The 17,743-nt window shown below is 45.6% G+C and overlaps 1 protein-coding gene across 5 annotated transcripts in view; it reads right to left on the minus strand.

Annotated features, from left to right (window-relative positions):
* Positions 1-17,743, minus strand: part of heatr5a (HEAT repeat containing 5a) — a 344,658-nt gene that overhangs the window by 201,495 nt on the left and 125,420 nt on the right. For all 5 annotated transcript variants that reach the window (XM_072488316.1, XM_072488279.1, XM_072488289.1 and 2 more), the window contains 3 exons: positions 16,028-16,191; positions 2,854-3,029; positions 2,352-2,457 (listed from right to left, as the gene is read on the minus strand). In XM_072488316.1, the coding sequence (XP_072344417.1) occupies positions 2,352-2,457; positions 2,854-3,029; positions 16,028-16,191 (446 nt within the window). The remainder of the gene's footprint in view (positions 1-2,351; positions 2,458-2,853; positions 3,030-16,027; positions 16,192-17,743) is intronic.

Consider the following 17,743-nt stretch of genomic DNA (forward strand, 5'->3'; position numbering starts at 1 on the left):
TTGAAGAAAATTAGTTTTGTGAATTCTTCAACGTTTTTTTAGTCGTGTAAATCTGATAGATGGTTATTATTCTTCAATTCCAACTGAGAATACTTGGAGATTGTGATTAGAAAGCAAGAATATCATGAAGTGCAAAGTCAATTTGTATTAAGGAATGCTTTTCCGGAAGCAGCTCCAATCAATTTAAAGGGGAAAGTGTGAGGGGGGTCCACTCTTGCTGGGGTAGCTGTGCTGCTTGCAGGCGTGATACCTATATGAGAGATGCTCAAGGTCGGGCATTGCTGGGATGCTGGCCCATTCTCTGAAAGGGCACGAAAGAAGACCTTGTGACCCAGACTACAATATAGGGGGATTGGGTGAACAGACCTGCTGAAAAAAAGCAAGAGGTTGTGGCTCAGTTGGAAAAGACAAGCAAGGCGGCTAGAATTGGGCGCAGAGCTAAGGGAGATTTAGAAAGGTTAACTGATGGCTAAAACGTTAACTGTGGAACTTAGGTGGAGTAATACTGCTATTGGGTGCGATTTGGCTAAATATTGTAGAGTGGCTTTTTGCCTGAGGCAGTTCAGAATTTTGACGGTCTTTGTGGCTGGAAATGGGGCTATATGTGATAAATGGACAGGCCAAGGCAATCAGAGAGTCTACCTTTGCTGTATCTGCTTTTTAATGTGTAATTTATTGTTTATATTGACCACAATTTGCTTGTTAATTCATGTTAATTTTGATTTCATTCTGAAAGTAAAAGTTCTAAAAAGTGAAATTTTGTCCATTGGTTTTCTTCTTGGGATAATTTGGAAAATTTAATTCAATTGGTCTATTGGGGATCATCCCAAGAATGCGAAACACAATGTCAGTTGACTAAATAACCAACCATTTTGTAAACTCAAGCTTAAACTTCCTGCCAATAACCCTACGTTTATGCATTTTACATTGATTTGGTTCACTAATTAGTGATGTAGGTGGAAAACGTTTGCACACTTGTCATTGAATACTTCCAGGGGTGGGATATAGATGGAGATCAATACCCCCTTAATTCTGTCCAATTGTGGGTTAATCAAAATCCTTGGAAGAGACACAAATTTATCATTTTAATGGGAGGTATGCAAGAATCCTTCTGTCTATTTCCTTTGTTCCCATTTATTTTATTGTTTTGGTCCATTCAAAAATTAAATGTGCCTTTAAATAGAGAGAAGAAAGAGAAGAAAGCAGAAGACTTAAAGTATTTAAAACAGCCTCCTTGCCAGGATATTGTATTCTCAGATTTTGTGTTTGGGAGAAGCAGATACCAGGCTCTTCAGCACCAAGTGGGTGAGAGGACTGGTTTTGGAGGGAATCGGTTTGATTGGTTAACTGGCAGCCAATGGGTTGGCCAGGAACAGTGTTCTGCCTGCCAACAGTCAGTGATTGGTGCCTGCTGGGTGATGTTTCTAAGTGAACCTTCCAGAAGTGATTCGACCTTAGAAGTGAAGTGAGCTGTTTCTCTCTCTTTGCTGCTGTCTAAGCAGTGGAGTGTCTAGCATATCGTTTGCTGTGTATCTGAAATTATGCTGAGTCTCAGGGGAGGTAGGCAACTTTGCCCGATAAGATCATATCAAGCCTGGAAGCAAGTACATACCAAAAAACTTCAGATAGACATTGACTGGAAGTCATCCTGTGAATCAAAGATCTTTATCCTTTTATTTCATTAATATTTTTTCTCCCTTTCCACCACTCTTTTCCATGTGTTGTGTGTGTGCATATATAGATAACAAAAAAAGTGTGTGGGGGGGGGGGGGAAAGAGGAATGGGTCATAGATAGCCAGCTACATTTCTGTCAGTTTACTTAAAGATACCATTAATAATATAAGGGTACTCGTGTTTAAAAGTTACCAACTTGGTGACTGTAGTTTATTGGGCTCAACAGTTACATAAATCTAATTTTACTGGCATTGCGGCTCTGGGTCAAGGGGGCTGGAATTGACCGTGCACTAGCCCAGGGTGTTGTAACAGTGATGTAGGTAGAACACTTTCTTTTGCACACTTATCACTGAGCACTCCCAGGGGTGGTACATAGATGCAGATTAAAACACCCTTAATTTTGTCCCATTGTGGGTGAACCAAAAACCTTGGCAGAGCCATAAATTTATAATTTTAATGATTAAATGTCAACAACTTAATTATAGTTAAGTTTCAAGAAACATTCAGCACTTTGAAGCTGGTTGATCAGGTCTGCTATATTTAGACTATCAAATAAACTTCATACACAGCTGGATAGTCACAATGCCTGAGCTCAATTTGAATCCTGTCATTTCAAATTAGTGAAGAGTTTAAAGTTCTCTTTATCCTTAGGGATGATATGAAAACAGTTTACTTGCCTTCAATCCACAGCAGAATGCAGCAAAAACATTTAGCTGCACCGTTTGCTGCTTTGATCCTTTAGTTTGCTTTATGGACTCTGTCAAGCGATCCAATATCTGTGCTCTTAAGGGGAAAAAAATGAATGGTAAATGTTTCATGCAAATCTACAACTGTGACCTGTGGATTTTGATATTCACATTGAAAAGCTAAACAAACCTAAATCGAAACAATAATCCCAACACATACACCAGTTGAAACTCAAAAAATTGCACAAAAGCTATAAAAACCAGCAGCATGCACATCTGCTGTATAGGATCAGCTACAAACTAGAAAAGCAGAGGACACAATACTAATTTGCACACTAATGTTTAGAGAAGCATCTCAGATACAGAAGAAATTACCAAAGGTAAAGTTTCGCAATAGAATGATTTCACTTGTTATATACATTTGTATTATAATATTTGAACTTAACAAATGTGTAACAAGCAGAACAAAGTCATAAAAGTGAGAAATCTACACCTGTGCTTAACATCCACACAAGGGAATATCACTCCAAAAAGGTCCACTGCTGCTCGGATCATAGAGAGTACTGGAGGAAGAGGTGTGGGTATAAATTCCCCATCCGCTAATCTCTCACAGATGGTAAAGGGATCATGTTCGAGGCTTCCACCTCCCAAGATACCACCCAGCTTTAACTGTTAGAGAGAAACAGACAATCTTCGAGCAAATACTTATAAATACAATGCATGCAACAAAAGCATTAAAAGTCTATGCAGGTTCCTACTCCACCATTTAATAAGATCATGGTTGATCTGATCATAACCTCAAATCTACATCCCACCTACCCAGATAGAATCCATGCAGGAGCCCATTTAGCCGGTCAAGTCTGCACTGACCCTCTGAAAGAGCAACCGACCTAGGCCCAGTCCCCCGGCCCTAGCCCCCACCTAACTGTTGGACACTTGGGGGGCAATTTGTCATGGCTGATCCATCTAAACTGCATTTCTCTGGACTGTGGGAGGAAACCGGAGCATCCGGAGGAAACCCATGCAAACACAGTGGGAATGTGCAAACTTCACACAGTCACCAGAGGCCGGAATTGAACCCGGGTCCCTGGCACTGTGAGGCAGTGCAAACCACTGTGCAACCATGCCATGATAGCATCCCACAACAACCTATCACACCCTTGCTTACCAAGAATCTATATCCTCTGCCTTAAAAATATTCAAAGACTCTGCTTCCACCGACTCTTCAAGAAGAGAGTTCCAAAGACGTATGACCCTCAGAGAAAAGATTTATTTTCACCTGGGTCTTAAAGTTGCGACCCCTTATTTTTAAACAGTGACCGCAGGATCTTGTATGTTTCAATGAACTTGCCTCATACTCCTTTAAACTCGAGCCTAGTCTGTCCAGCCTTTTCTCAAAAGACAATCCGCCCATTCCAGGTATTATAGAACACAGAACAGTACAGCACAGTACAGGCCCTTCAGCCCATGATGTTGTGCTGACCATTTATCCTAATCTAAGATCAACCTAACCTACGCCCCTTCAATTTACTGCTGTCCATGTGCCTGTCCAAGAGTTGCTTAAATATCCCTAATGACTCTGACTCCACTACTTCTGCTGGCAGTGCATTCCACGCACCCACCACTCTCTGTGTGAAGAACTGACCTCTGACATCTCCCCTATACCTTCCTCCAATCACCTTAAAATTATGTCCCCACCCTGGGGAAAAGTCTCTGGCTATCCACTTGATCCATGCCTCTCATCACCTTGTACATCTCTATCAAGTCACCTCTCTTCCTTCTTCGCTCCAGTGAGAAAAGCCCGAGCCCCCTCAACCTTTCTTCATAAGACATGCCCTCCAGTCCAGGCAGCATCCTGGTAAATCTCTTCTGCATCCTCTCCAAAGCATCCACATCCTTCCTATAATGAGGCAACCAGAACTGGACACAATATTCCAAGTGTGGTCTAACTAGAGTTTTATAAAGCTGCAGCAAAACCTCGTGGCTCTTAAACACAATCCCCCTGTTAATGAAAGCCAAGACACCTTACACCTTCTTAACAACCCTATCAACCTAGGTGGCAACTTTGAGGGATCTATGTACGTGGTCCCCAAGATCCTCCACACTTCCAAGAATCCTGCCTTTAACCCTGTATTCAGCATCAGTCTGGCAACCTTCTCGTAATTGCATTTGCATACTTTCTTTATAATTCCCCAATAAAAGTAAAGATTTTCAGGACACACGTTACCTATTTCAACTGGACTGATGCTTAGACATGCAGCCAGTTGGCGATTCTGAAGATCAATATACCCAAAGATGTTGTGCCCAGAACTGCTCACAGTACCTTACAGTCAGAAACAGGGGAATTTATAATGGGAACAAAGAAATGGCTGACAGACTAAATACATACTTAAGTTCTGTCTTCACAAAAGAGGACATAAATAAGATACCATAAATGTTGGGGAACGCAGCGCTTAGTGAGAGGGAGAAATTGAATGAGATCAGTATTAGGAGAGAAATTATACTGGGAAACTGATGGGATCGAAGGCCAATAAATCCCCAGGGCATGATAATCTACATCTGGGGTGCAGATGAAGGAAGTGACGTCAGAAATAGTGGATGCATTGGTGGTCATCTTCCAAGGTTCTATAGATACATAGATACATAGAAGATAGGAGCAGGAGGAGGCCTTTTGGCCCTTCGAGCCTGCTCCGCCATTCATCACGATCATGGCTGATCATCCAACTCAATAGCCTAATCCTGCTTTCTCCCCATAGCCTTTGATCCCATTCTCCCCAAGTGTTATATCCAGCTGCCTCTTGAATATATTCAAAGTTTTAGCATCAACTACTTCCTGTGGTAATGAATTCCACAGGCTCACCACTCTTTGTGTGAAGAAGTGTCTCCTTATCTCTGTCCGAAATGGTTCACCCTGAATCCTCAGGCTGTGACCCCTGGTTCTGGATACACCCATCATTGGTAACATCTTCCCTACATCTACCCGGTCTAGTCCTATTAGAATTTTATAAGTCTCTTTGAGATCCCCCCTCATTCTTCTGAACTCCAGCGAGAACAATCCCAATCTAGACAATCTCTCCTCATATGACAGTCCCGCCATCCCTGGAATCAGTCTGGTAAACCTTCGCTGCACTCCCTCGAGAGCAAGAACATCCTTCCTCAGAGAAGGAGGCCACAATTGCACACAATATTCCAGGTGTGGCCTCACCAAGGCCCTGTATAATTGCAGCAACACATCCCTGCTTCTATACTCGAAAACTCTTGCAATGAAGGCCAACATACCATTAGCCTGTTGCACCTGCATGCTTAACCTTCAGCGAATGGTGCACAAGGACACACAGGTCCTGCTGCACACACCCCTCTCTCAATTTACAACCATTCAGGTAGTAATCTGCCTTCCTGTTTTTGCTTCCAAAATGAATAACCTCACACTTATCAAAATTATACTGCATCTGCCATTGGTTTACCCACTCGCCCAACCTGTCCAGATCTTGCTGTAGGATCCCTGCATCCTCGTCAAAATTCACCCTCCCAACTAATTTGGTATCATCTGCAAACTTTGAGATGTTACATTTTGTTCCCTCATCCAAATCATTAATATATATTGTGAATAGCTGGGGTCCCAGCACCGATCCCTGTGGTACCCCACTGGTTACTGCCTGCCAATTTGAAAAGGACCCATTAATCCCTACTCTTTCCTCTCTGCCAACCAGTTTTCTATCCACCTCCGTACATTTCCCTTAATCCCATGCGCTTTAATTTTGCACAATAATCTCTTATGCGGGGGTTTGTCAAACAAGAACAAAGAACAAAGAACAAAGAAATGTACAGCACAGGAACAGGCCCTTCGGCCCTCCAAGCCCGTGCCGACCATACTGCCCGACTAAACTACAATCTTCTACACTTCCTGGGTCCGTATCCTTCTATTCCCATCCTATTCATATATTTGTCAAGATGCCCCTTAAATGTCCCTATCGTCCCTGCCTCCACTACCTCCTCCGGTAGTGAGTTCCAGGCACCCACTACCCTCTGCGTAAAAAACTTGCCTCGTACATCTACTCTAAACTTTGCCCCTCTCACCTTAAACCTATGCCCCCTAGTAATTGACCCCTCTACCCTGGGGAAAAGCCTCTGACTATCCACTCTGTCTATGCCCCTCATAATTTTGTATACCTCTATCAGGTCGCCCCTCAACCTCCTTCGTTCCAGTGAGAACAAACCGAGTTTATTCAATCGCTCCTCATAGCTTATGCCCTCCATACCAGGCAACATTCTGGTAAATCTCTTCTGCACCCTCTCTAAAGCCTCCACATCCTTCTGGTAGTGTGGCGACCAGAATTGAACACTATACTCCAAGTGTGGCCTAACTAAGGTTCTATACAGCTGCAACATGACTTGCCAATTCTTATACTCAATGCCCCGGCCAATGAAGGCAAGCATGCCGTATGCCTTCTTGACTACCTTCTCCACCTGTGTAGCCCCTTTCAGTGATCTGTGGACCTGTACTCCTAGATCTCTTTGACTTTCAATACTCTTGAGGGTTCTACCATTCACTGTATATTCCCTACCTGCATTAACGCCTTCTGAAAGTCCAAATATACCGCATCGACTGGCTCCTCCTTGTCGACTGTACTGGTTACCTCTTCAAAGAATTCCAACAGATTTGTCAAGTATGATTTTCCCTTCATAAATCCATGCCGACTCTGACTGATCCTGCTACTGCTTTCTAAATGTTCCGCTATAAAGTCCTTGATAATGGATTCAAGCATTTTCCCCACTACCGATGTTAGGCTTACTGGTCTATAATTCCCTGCTTTCTCTCTACCTTCCTTTTTGAATATCGGAGTGACGTGAGCTACCCTCCAATCTGCAGGGACAGTTCCAGAGTCCATAGAATCCCGGAAGATGACCACCAATGGATCCACTATTTCCACAACCACCTCCTTAAGCACTCTGGGATGCAGATTCTCAGGCCCTGGGTATTTATCTGCCTTCAATCCCATCAGTTTTCCCAGCACCATTTCTCTACTAATGTTGATCTCCCTCAGTTCTTCCCTCTCACTAAACCTTTCATTCTCCAACATTTCTGGGATCTGATGTGTGTCCTCATTTGTGAAGACAGAACCAAAGTACCTATTTAATTGCTGAGCCATTTCTTTGTCCCTTATTATGCATTCCCCTGTTTCTGTCTGTAGGGGGCCTACATTTCTCTTTACCAATCTCTTTCTCTTTACATATCTGTAGAAACTCTTCATGTCAGTTTTTATGTTCCCTGCAAGCTTCCTTTCGTACTGTACTTTCCCCTTCTTAATCAATCCCTTTGTCCTTCTTTGCTGAATTCTAAAGTGCTCCCAATCCTCAGACCCATTATTTTTCTTGGCCAATCTATATGCTTCTTCCTTGGATCGGATACCATATCTAATTTCCTTTGTAAGCCATGGATTGGTCCTCTTACCCACTTTGCTTTTGTGCCAGACAGGAATGAACAGTTGCTGTAGTTCCTCCATGCGTTCCTTGAATGTTTGCCTTTGTCTATCCACTGTCATCCCTTTAAGTAACTCCCCCCAATCTATCAAGGCCAACTCACGCCTCATATCCTCATAGTTCCCTTTATTAAGATTCAGCACCCTCGTCTCCGAATCAACTACTTCACTCTCCATCTTGATAAAAAATTCTATCATGTTATGACCATCCCCAAGGGGTCTCGTACTGCCAGATTGGCAATAATTCCCTTCTCATTACACAGTACCCAATCTAAGATGGCCTGCTCTCTAGTTCGTTCCTCCACATATTGGTCAAGAAAACCATCCCGTATACACTCCAGGAATTCTTCCTCTACAGCATTGTGGCTAATTTGATTTGTCCAATCTACGTGGGTTAAAATCACCCATGATCACCGATATTCCCTTATTACATGCATCACTAATTTCTTGTTTATTGCCATTCCCAACCTCACCAGTGCAGTTTGGGAATCTATATATGACACCCACAAATGATTTTTGTCCCTTGGTATTTCTCAACTTTACCCATACAGATTCCACATTGTCAGAGTTAATATCCTTTCTCACTATTGTGTTAATTTCCTCTTTAACCAGCAGTGCCACACCACCACCTTTTCTTTTATGCCTGTCCTTCCTAAATACTGAGAACCCTGGGACACTCAGTTCCCATCCCTGTTCACCCTGCAGCCATGTCTCCGTAATCCCAATTATATCATACCCATTTATATCTATCTGCGTGATTGCAAATGCTCCGTGCATTAAGGCACAGAGCCTTTAAGTTAGTCTTTGTCACAATGCTTGTCTTGCTCCCAATATTTTTCTCTACTGCCCTGTTTGAATTTTGTCCTTGGTTTCTCCACCTATCACTTTTCTTCTTCACTTTTCTACCTTTTGCTTTTGTCCTTGCTCCCTCTTTCTCTGACTCCTTGCGTAGGTTCCCATCCCCCAGGCATTTTAGATTAAACCCTCCCCAACTGCTCTAGAAAATAGCCCCCCTAGGACATCAGTTCCAGTCCTGCCCAGGTGTAACCCATCCAGTTTGTACAGGTCCCACCTCCCCCAGAACCAGTCCCAATGCCCCAGGAATCTGAAACCCTGCCCCTGACATCATCTCTTCAGCCACGTATTCATCCTATATATCCCGTCATTTCTACTCTTGACTAGAACGTGGCACCGGTAGTAATCCTGAGATCACTACCTTGGAGGTCTGATTTCTTAACTTCCTTTCTCGCTCCCTGTATTCTGCCTTTAGGACCTCATCCCTTTTTCTACCTATGTCGTTTGTACCGATGTGTACCACGACCACTTACTGTTCACTCTCCCCCTCCAGAATGTCCTGTACCCGCTCCGAGACATCCTTGACCCGAGCACCAGGGTGGCAACATATCATTCTGGAGTCTCGTTTGCGACCACAGAAACGCCTGTCTATTCCCCTTACAATTGAATCCCCTATAACTATTGCACTGTCACACTTATTACTCCTCCCCTCTGCAGCAGAACCAACCGTGGTGCCACGGGTTTGGCTGTTGCTGTTTTCCCGAGAAGCCATTCCCCTCAACAGTATCCAAAACGGTATATCTGTTCTGCAGGGGAATGGCCACAGGAGACTCCTGCACTACCTGCCTTGCTCTCTTGCTCTGATTGGTGGTCACCCATTCCCTTCCTGCCTGCGGAGTCTGAGCCTGCAGTGTGTCGACCTCGCTATACGTGCTAGCCACGATACTCACCGACTCGCGGATGCTCCACAGTGTCTCTGAAACTCGAGCTTCCAGGAGCTGTAACTGGAGACACTTCCTGCACACATGATGACCTGGGGACTGGAACTGTCCCCAACCTGCCACATGGAGCAAGAGGAGCAGACCACGCCTTGGAGCTGTCCTGCCATGAATTATTCCTTTAAATTAAACCTTTGAAATTAAACTTTAGAAAGATGTTTTGTGTCAGATTAAATCCAATCCCCGCATACTATTAATTAGATTTTTTTTAAAAAAATTTTTAAACTGAGTATTTATCCCTCTTGATCTGACAACAAATTAAAAAGTTATTTAAAATCAACTTAAAAATAGTAATTTAAATCAACCCAAAATAGTTATTTAAGTCAAATTTAAAAAATTTAAAAATAGTAATTCAAATCAACTTAAAAATAGTAATCTAAGTCAAATCAAAACTAATATTTAAATCAGTAACTCCAGATATTAATTTAGCCCAGTCTGCCTTTCAGCCATTCAGGTCACAGTCTCGTGATGCGTCACGATACCGTTTTTTTTTCACTTTTGAACAAACAGCTGCCTTACCCGATAGCGCTCTTTCTTGAAGTCTCACCCCTCTCTCTCTCTCCGCGCTCTTTACTGAAGTCTCGCCCTCTCTCCGCGCTCTTTACTGAAGTCTCGCCGTCTCTCACTCCGTGCTCTTTACTGAAGTCTCGCCCTCTCTCTGTCCCTGCTCTTTACTGAAGTCTCGCCCTCTCTCTCTCCGCGCTCTTTACTGAAGTCTCGCCCTCTCTCCGCGCTCTTTACTGAAGTCTCGCCGTCTCTCTCTCCGTGCTCTTTACTGAAGTCTCGCCCTCTCTCTGTCCCTGTTCTTTACTGAAGTCTCGCCCTCTCTCTTTCCGAGCTCTTTACTGAAGTCTCGCTCTCTCTCTCTCCGCGCTCTTTACTGAAGTCTCGCTCTCTCTCTCTCCGCGCTCTTTACTGAAGTCTCGCCCTCTCTCTCTCCGCGCTCTTTACTGAATTCTCGCCCTCTCTCTCTCTCTGTGCTCTTTACTGAAGTAAAATTGAAATTATAGACTCTGGAACAGTTCCCACAGATCGGAGGATAGCTAATGTAACCCCACTATTTAAAGAGAAAACAGGGAATTATAGACCAGTAAGCCTGACGGCAGTTGTGGGAAAATTCTAGAATCCATTATCAAAGATTCTACAGCAGAGCTCTTGGAACACAGTGGCAGGATCGGACAGAATCAGCACAGATTTACAAACGGGATAATCATGCTCAATAAATCTACTGGAATTCTTCGAGAATGTAACTAGTAGAGCTGATGAGGGGGAGCCAGTGGATGTGGACTTTCAAAGGCTTTCGACAAAGTCCCATATAAGATTAGCGGGTATAATTTTTTTTAAATGTTTAATTGGGTTTTTGTTATACATAGCACAGTATAAATACACGCAGGATGATAAGACTTTTTCAAGAAGGGAGGGGGCACCTGGGTGGTGCTTCTAGTGTTATTTACATTTCGGTCGTTTTTTGTTGTTTAGTTACATGAGTTTAGACTTTAGACCGTTTCTTCATTTTGTTCTTTTGTTCTCTTTCCGCCTTGCTGCATTCGTTGTGGCTGTTGTGTTCCCCTGTGTTTCCTTTCCCATTTCTGTTCCCCTCTCTTTCTTCCCTCCTGGTTCTCCTCCATTGTTCTCCCCCCCCCCCTCCCCCCCCTCCTACTTCCCTGCTGTCCCCCTCAGTCCCGCTGAGTTTGGTTATGCTTTATTGTTTCCCCGGGTCTTCCCCCTTATCCCTCTTGCCTTTTGCGTCTTGGCGACCCTATCTTTGCCCCTGGCTACTTAGTTGCTGGCCACAAACAGGTCCCTTTTTCTAAAATGGCAGGCAGTGACTAGTGAGGTACCGCATAGGCAGCACAGTGGCACTCAGTGCCAGGGACCCGGGTTCAATTCCAGCCTCGGGTCACTGTCTGTGTGAGTTTCCTCCGGTTTCTTCCGAACCACAGTCCAAAGATGTGGTTAGGTGGATTGGTCATGCTAAATTGCCCCTTAGTATCCAAAAGATTAGGTCAGGTTACCGGGAAAGGGTCGGGGCCTAGGTAGAATACTCTTTTCAAGGGTCGGTGCAGACTTGATGGGCCAAATGGCCTCCTTCTGCACTGTAGAGATTCTATGAATTCTGTAGATATAATCTGGATAAAAATGAGGTTATCCACTTCGGTAGCAGAAATGGAAAGGCAGAATATTATCTGAATGGCCATAAATTAGGAGAGGGGAATGTGCAAAGGGATCTGGCTGTCCTTGTACACCAGTCGCTGAAGGTAACCTATATAATTCTAACAGGACTAGACAGGATAGATGCAGGAAGAATGTTCCGGATGGTGGGGGAGTCCAGAACCAGGGGTCTGAGGATGTGGGGTAGACCGTTTAGGACAAGGACAATGATGAGACGAGAATTCTTCAACCAGAACGTGGTGAACCTGTGGAATTCACTACCACAGAAAGGAGTTGAGGCCAAAACATTGTATGTTTTTAAGAAGCAGTTCGATATAGCACTGGGGGTGAAGGGGATCAAAATATATGCTGGAGGAGGAGGGAAGCGATTGGATCAGGCGATCGAGTTGGATGGTCAGCCACGATCATAATGAATGGTGGAGCAGGCTTGAAGGGCCAAATGGCCTCCTCCTGCTCCGATGCTCCCAGGCTTTGTACAGCTGAAGCACAACATCTGCCCCTTCTGCCCTGGTCCTCTAGACATAAAAGCCAGCATTCCATTAGCCGTTCTGATTAATTTCTGCACACTTCCATGACATTTTAATTACCTTTGTACCTGCACTTTCCACAAGCCACCCCCACACCACTAGACCTCCATTATTTCCAGCATTTCACCATTTAAATAACAGCTTGTTCAATCCTTTTTAGATCCAAAGTAGATAACCGTAACAATTCGCAAACAGCTTTCCTGACTAACCAAGTGGCATGCACTATTTGCCAAACTGAGTGCATCATTCCTGAATCGAGAGAACTTTGAAAGAATATACTTCGGGATCTGCAACCTCATTTAAACCAGAGATTAGAAATCAACTGGCCCTGGAGATTTGTTTTGTTTAGTGCCATTAATTTCTTGCTTACTTTAATTTTGTTGAGTCCCTGTTTCAACAACAGTTCCTTGAACTGCTTAGCATGCTGACCACCTCCTCTGCTGCAAGTACTGATGCAATGTAGTTATTCAGAGGGTCAGCCATTTCCATATTGTCAATGACAATATCGCTGTTAACAGTTTCCAAGTCGCCCACATTGCTTCTGACTGCCCTGTTTTTGAAAGTAACTGCAAAGTTTTTGTGTTGATTTTGATATCCCTTGCAGGCTTCTTTTCATACCCTTTTTTTTGCAGCTCTATGTGTTTCATCATCTTTTACTGCCCCTTATATTTTTCCAATTCGCAAGGAGCTGCGCAAATTTATTTTTCTTTTAGATTTACGCTGCTTCTCATCTGTTCCATTGCTCATAGCAGCCTTTTTTAAAGCAAGTAGAAAGCTTGTTCTTTAGGGGTGTAAACTGGTTCAGCGTCACATTCAATTTTTTTTGAACATCTGCCATTTTACCCATTAACAGATTTGCCTCGTTTACTGTGAACATTCTCTATTTCATTCCATTGAAATCAGCTTTACTTAAATCTAGAAGCTTAATAGCTGTTTCATGTTTCTCCCTTTCAAACACTACATTGAACTCTACCATATTATGGTCGCTATTAAATACATTTTCATGGACTGTTGGGCAGTTAACTAAATCTGGTTCATTATTCATAAATCTAATATGCCTGCCTCTAGTTGGTTCTGGGATATTCTGTTGGAGAAGACAGAGGAGGCAAGAGCTCTTTTCTCAAAATATGAGAACGGTTGAGAAGTAATCTAATAGAAATATTTTAACAGGGATGTTTAACATGGCAGACATAATAAAGATGTTTCCACTACGTGATTTAAAAATTAGGGGCCACAAATACAAGATAGCCACTAATAATGGCAATCGAGAATTCAGGAAAACTTCTTTACCCAGAGAGTGGAACATGCTATCACAAGTGTTTGATGTAAATAGAAGTTCTACATTTATGAGAAAGCTACTCAAGCACGAGAGAAAAAAGGATATAAAATAGTCACTTGGTAGTACAGAGGGGCGGCATGGTGGAACAGTGGTTAGCACTGCTGCCTCACAGCTCCAGGGACCCGGGTTCAATTCCAGCCTTGGGTCACTGTCTGTGTGGAGTTTGTACATTCTCCGTGTCTGCGTGGTTTCCCTCGGGTGCTCCAGTTTCCTTCCACAATCCAAAGATGTGCAGGTTAGGTGGACTGGACATGCTAAATTTCCTCTAGTGTCCGAAAGATTAGGTGGGGTTACTGGGTTATGGGGATAGGGTAAGGGTTCTTTCAGAGGGTTGGTGCAGACCCGATGGGCCGAATGGCTCCCTTCTTCACCATTGTGATTCTTTGAACCCGAGCATTGCTGAATAAAGAGACATGCTGCCAAAGCTTTTAGCCTTGCACTCATCAGACACAAGGGGCGGGATTCTCCTGCAACTGGCCGGATGGCCCGATGCCGGCACCAAGAGCGGTGTGAACCACTCCGACGTCGGGTGGCCCGGACGTTGCGGAATCCTCCGCAGTTCCGGGGGCTAGGCCGGCGCCCGAGGGGTTGACGCCGCGCCAACGAAGTGCTGCCGTGGGTGGGCGCACGTTGGCGCATGCGCAGAACCGCCGGCGTGTTTCCTGTGCATGCGCAGGGGGTTTCTTCTCTGCGCGGCCCATGGCAGAGCCTTACAGAGGCCGGCGCGGAGGGAAAGAGTGCCCCCACGGCACAAGCCCGCCCGCAGATCGGAGGGCCCCGATCGCAGGCCAGGCTACCGTGGGGGCCCCCACCCCGGGGCCAGCTCCTCCCATGCCCCCCCCCCCCGAAGACTCCTGGTCCCCCCTCCAAGCCTGGTCCCGCCAGGATGGACCATATCCATTTCACACCGGCGGGACTGGCAGCAAACGGGTGGCTGTTCGGCCCATCGGGGCCCGGAGAATTGCCAGGGGGGGGGGGGGGGGAGGGGGGCATTGGCGGCGCGGCGTGATCCCCGCCGCCGCCCGAAAACCGGCGTCCGAGCGGCGGGGCAGGCTTCACGCCGCCCCCCCCGGCGATTCTCTGACCCAGCAGGGGGGGGGGGGGTTGGAGAATCCCGCCCAAGAATACCAAATTTGAAATGGAATAACAATTTATACAACATGAGATAAGGGTACTGATTGGTTGGCAAGTGCACCCTGGTTGGTTGAGGCGCTGCCATAGGGAATGCGCCAAGAATAGTTAACCCCTTTCGTTCAATTTAATAAAAGGCAGTCGACTCTCACTGGTTGAGGTGTTGTCTTGGGGAATACACCAAGGAACTGCTGTCCTCCATGCTGGTGTATAATTGAAAAAAGACGCAATATCTAGAGTTCTTTCTGTTTACGTAGCACAGGGCTTTACATCTGATTAAATGTAGTTTCTATCAAGCGCTAGGTGAGCCATATTGCGAGCCTAATCGGCTGTAAGTCTAATTTTTAGCACGCTCCCGGGATTGTTAATGGTCATTGTCCAATTATGGAATGACATCCAATGTTGGACACCATGGGCGAGATTCTCCGACCCCCCGCTGGGTCGGAGAATCGCCGGGGGCTGGCGTGAATCCTGCCCCCGCCGGTTGCCGAATTCTCCGGCACCGGATATTCGGCGGGGGGGCGGGAATCGCGCCATGCCAGTTGGCGCCCCCCCCCAGCGATTCTCCGGCCCGAAGTCCCGCTGCTAAAATGCCTGTCCCACCGGGGTAGATTAAACCACCTACCTTAGCGGCGGGAGAAGGCGGCGCGGGCGGGCTCCGGGGTCCTGGGGGGGTGCGGGGCGATCTGGCCCCGGGGGGTGCCCCCACGGTGGCCTGGCCCGCGATCGGGGCCCACAGATCCACGGGCGGGCCTGTGCCGTAGGGGCACTCTTTTCCTTCCGCCTTCACCACGGTCTCCACCATGGCGGAGGCAGAAGAGACTCCCTTCACTGTGCATGCGCGGGAATGCCATCAGCGGCCGCTAACGCTCCCGCGCATGCGCCACCCGGAGATGTCATTTCCGCGCCAGCTGGCGGGGCACCAAAGGCCTTTTCCGCCAGCTAGCCCCTTAAGGTTGGGGCTCGGCCCCCCAAGATGTTGAGCACTCCGCACCTTTGGGGTGGCGCGATGCCCGACTGATTTGCGCCGTTTTGGGCGCCAGTCGGCGGACATCGCGCCGATACCGGAGAATTTCGCCCCATGTTCCGAGTTTTGCAAGCCAGGCTGGTTGAGTACAGTCAATACTCTACACCTGTTGTGGACATCTGAAGGAACATGCTGCTGAGAGCAGTATTCATATTTTTCAAAGGGCCTTCCATCAAGGGCGACATTTATATACTATACCTGCTCCTCAATAAATCGGTGATCAGTTTCCTGCAACCAGGCTCCAAGAAGCAGAGCATCATCCTGGTGACAGAGAGATGGAAGCAAAAATGTAGCAGCAAACATTTGATTATCAGCCAGAGTCAATTCAGCAACCAACTCTTTCAGAACAGAATTTAAAATCCCTGTGGTTAAAAGGAAACAAATTTTCAAAGTCAGTGTTGCTCACTTTAATACACAAATGATTAATCCATCACATCTATGAACTCATCAAATTACTGTTGTAATGCAAAAAACAAAACAGCCAACATGTGCACAGCAAGCTCCAAACAGAAACAAGATGATGAGGAGCTAATCTGTTTTAGTGATGTTGATTGGAGGGGTAAATATTGGCCAGGACATGGGGAGAAGCTTGCTCTTTTTCTGAGAGTGCCATAGATCTGAGAGGGTAAATGCGAGAGTGCATGGTCAGTGAGGGGTAACTTTGGGCTGAGTAAGACAGAGACCGGATGAGCATATTTGGGAATTTGTTTCAAAGGGGGAATTTTGTGCATAGGATGAAGAGGTGCTTTCAGTAAGGCGACTGCAGGAAGTGAAGTGTGCTGAATGGGGAGTTTTGTGAAGGGCAGGAAGGAGGTGCTGTTTTCTTCTGCACTTTTTCAGCATCCAGTATTTAATTTCCACTTTAGTGCAGCAGGAGCAGGTAAATCAATAACTTATATTATGAGTAACTGTAAGTTCAACAGTATATTTTAAGTACTGCAGTGTTTTATCAGTATTGTAAATTTTACTGGCAGTGCTAAAACCTACTGGGAGGTGTGGGCTTTATTAATTAGCAATTATTAATTAACTCATATTGGAGATGGCAGGGCAGGTGATGTACCGTGACTGCAGGAGGCGAGAGCTTCAGGATACTGGTGTGATCCAGGGCAAACACATCTGCAGTCAGTGTTTACGGCTGAAGGAACTTCAGCTCCAAGTTATTGAGCTGAGCTCCAGACTCTGCGGCACACCAGGGAGGGGAAAGTTACCAGGACACTTTATTCCAGGAGGCGGTCACACCCCTTAGGGATAAGGTATTCTAAATTGATCAGTCAGGGATTGCAAATCAGGCAGGTAAGGGGACCCAGAGGTTAAGTGTGCAGAAGCCTTGAAATTGTCCAACAGTTTTGAGGCTTTTTCAGCTTGTTTGGCTAAGAGTGGGTGTTGCGGAGAGATAAGCTAACTGGCCATGGCACCATGGTATAAGAAGCCATTCAAGCAGGGGGAGCTACAAGGAATATAGTGGTAGTCGGAGACAGTCTAATCAGAGGGATCAATACCATTCTGTGCAGCATAGAGCATGCGTCCAGATGGCTGTGTTGCCTGCCAGGGTTTGGGTCATCTACTTGGGGCTGGACAGCAACTTGCAGTGATAGGCGGAGATCCAATTGTTGTGGTTCATGTAGGTACCAATGACAAAGGCAGAACAAAGAAGGAGGTTCTGCATGATCAGCATGAGGAGTTTGGCACCAAACTAAGAAGCAGAATGTCAAGATCATAATCTTTTAAGACATGTGCAAATTGACAATGGACTTATCAGATTAGGGAGATTAATGCATGGTTCTCAGACTGGTGCAGGAGAAGTGGGTTTTGGTTTGTTGTGCAATGGCACCAATATTGGGGAAAGTGGGATCTGTACCATTGTGAACGGCCTACACCTGAACCATGCTGGGACCAGTGTTCCTGCAGATCACA

Source organism: Scyliorhinus torazame, chromosome 2 (genome assembly GCF_047496885.1).
Source record: "Scyliorhinus torazame isolate Kashiwa2021f chromosome 2, sScyTor2.1, whole genome shotgun sequence".
Taxonomy (NCBI): Eukaryota; Metazoa; Chordata; class Chondrichthyes; order Carcharhiniformes; family Scyliorhinidae; genus Scyliorhinus; species Scyliorhinus torazame.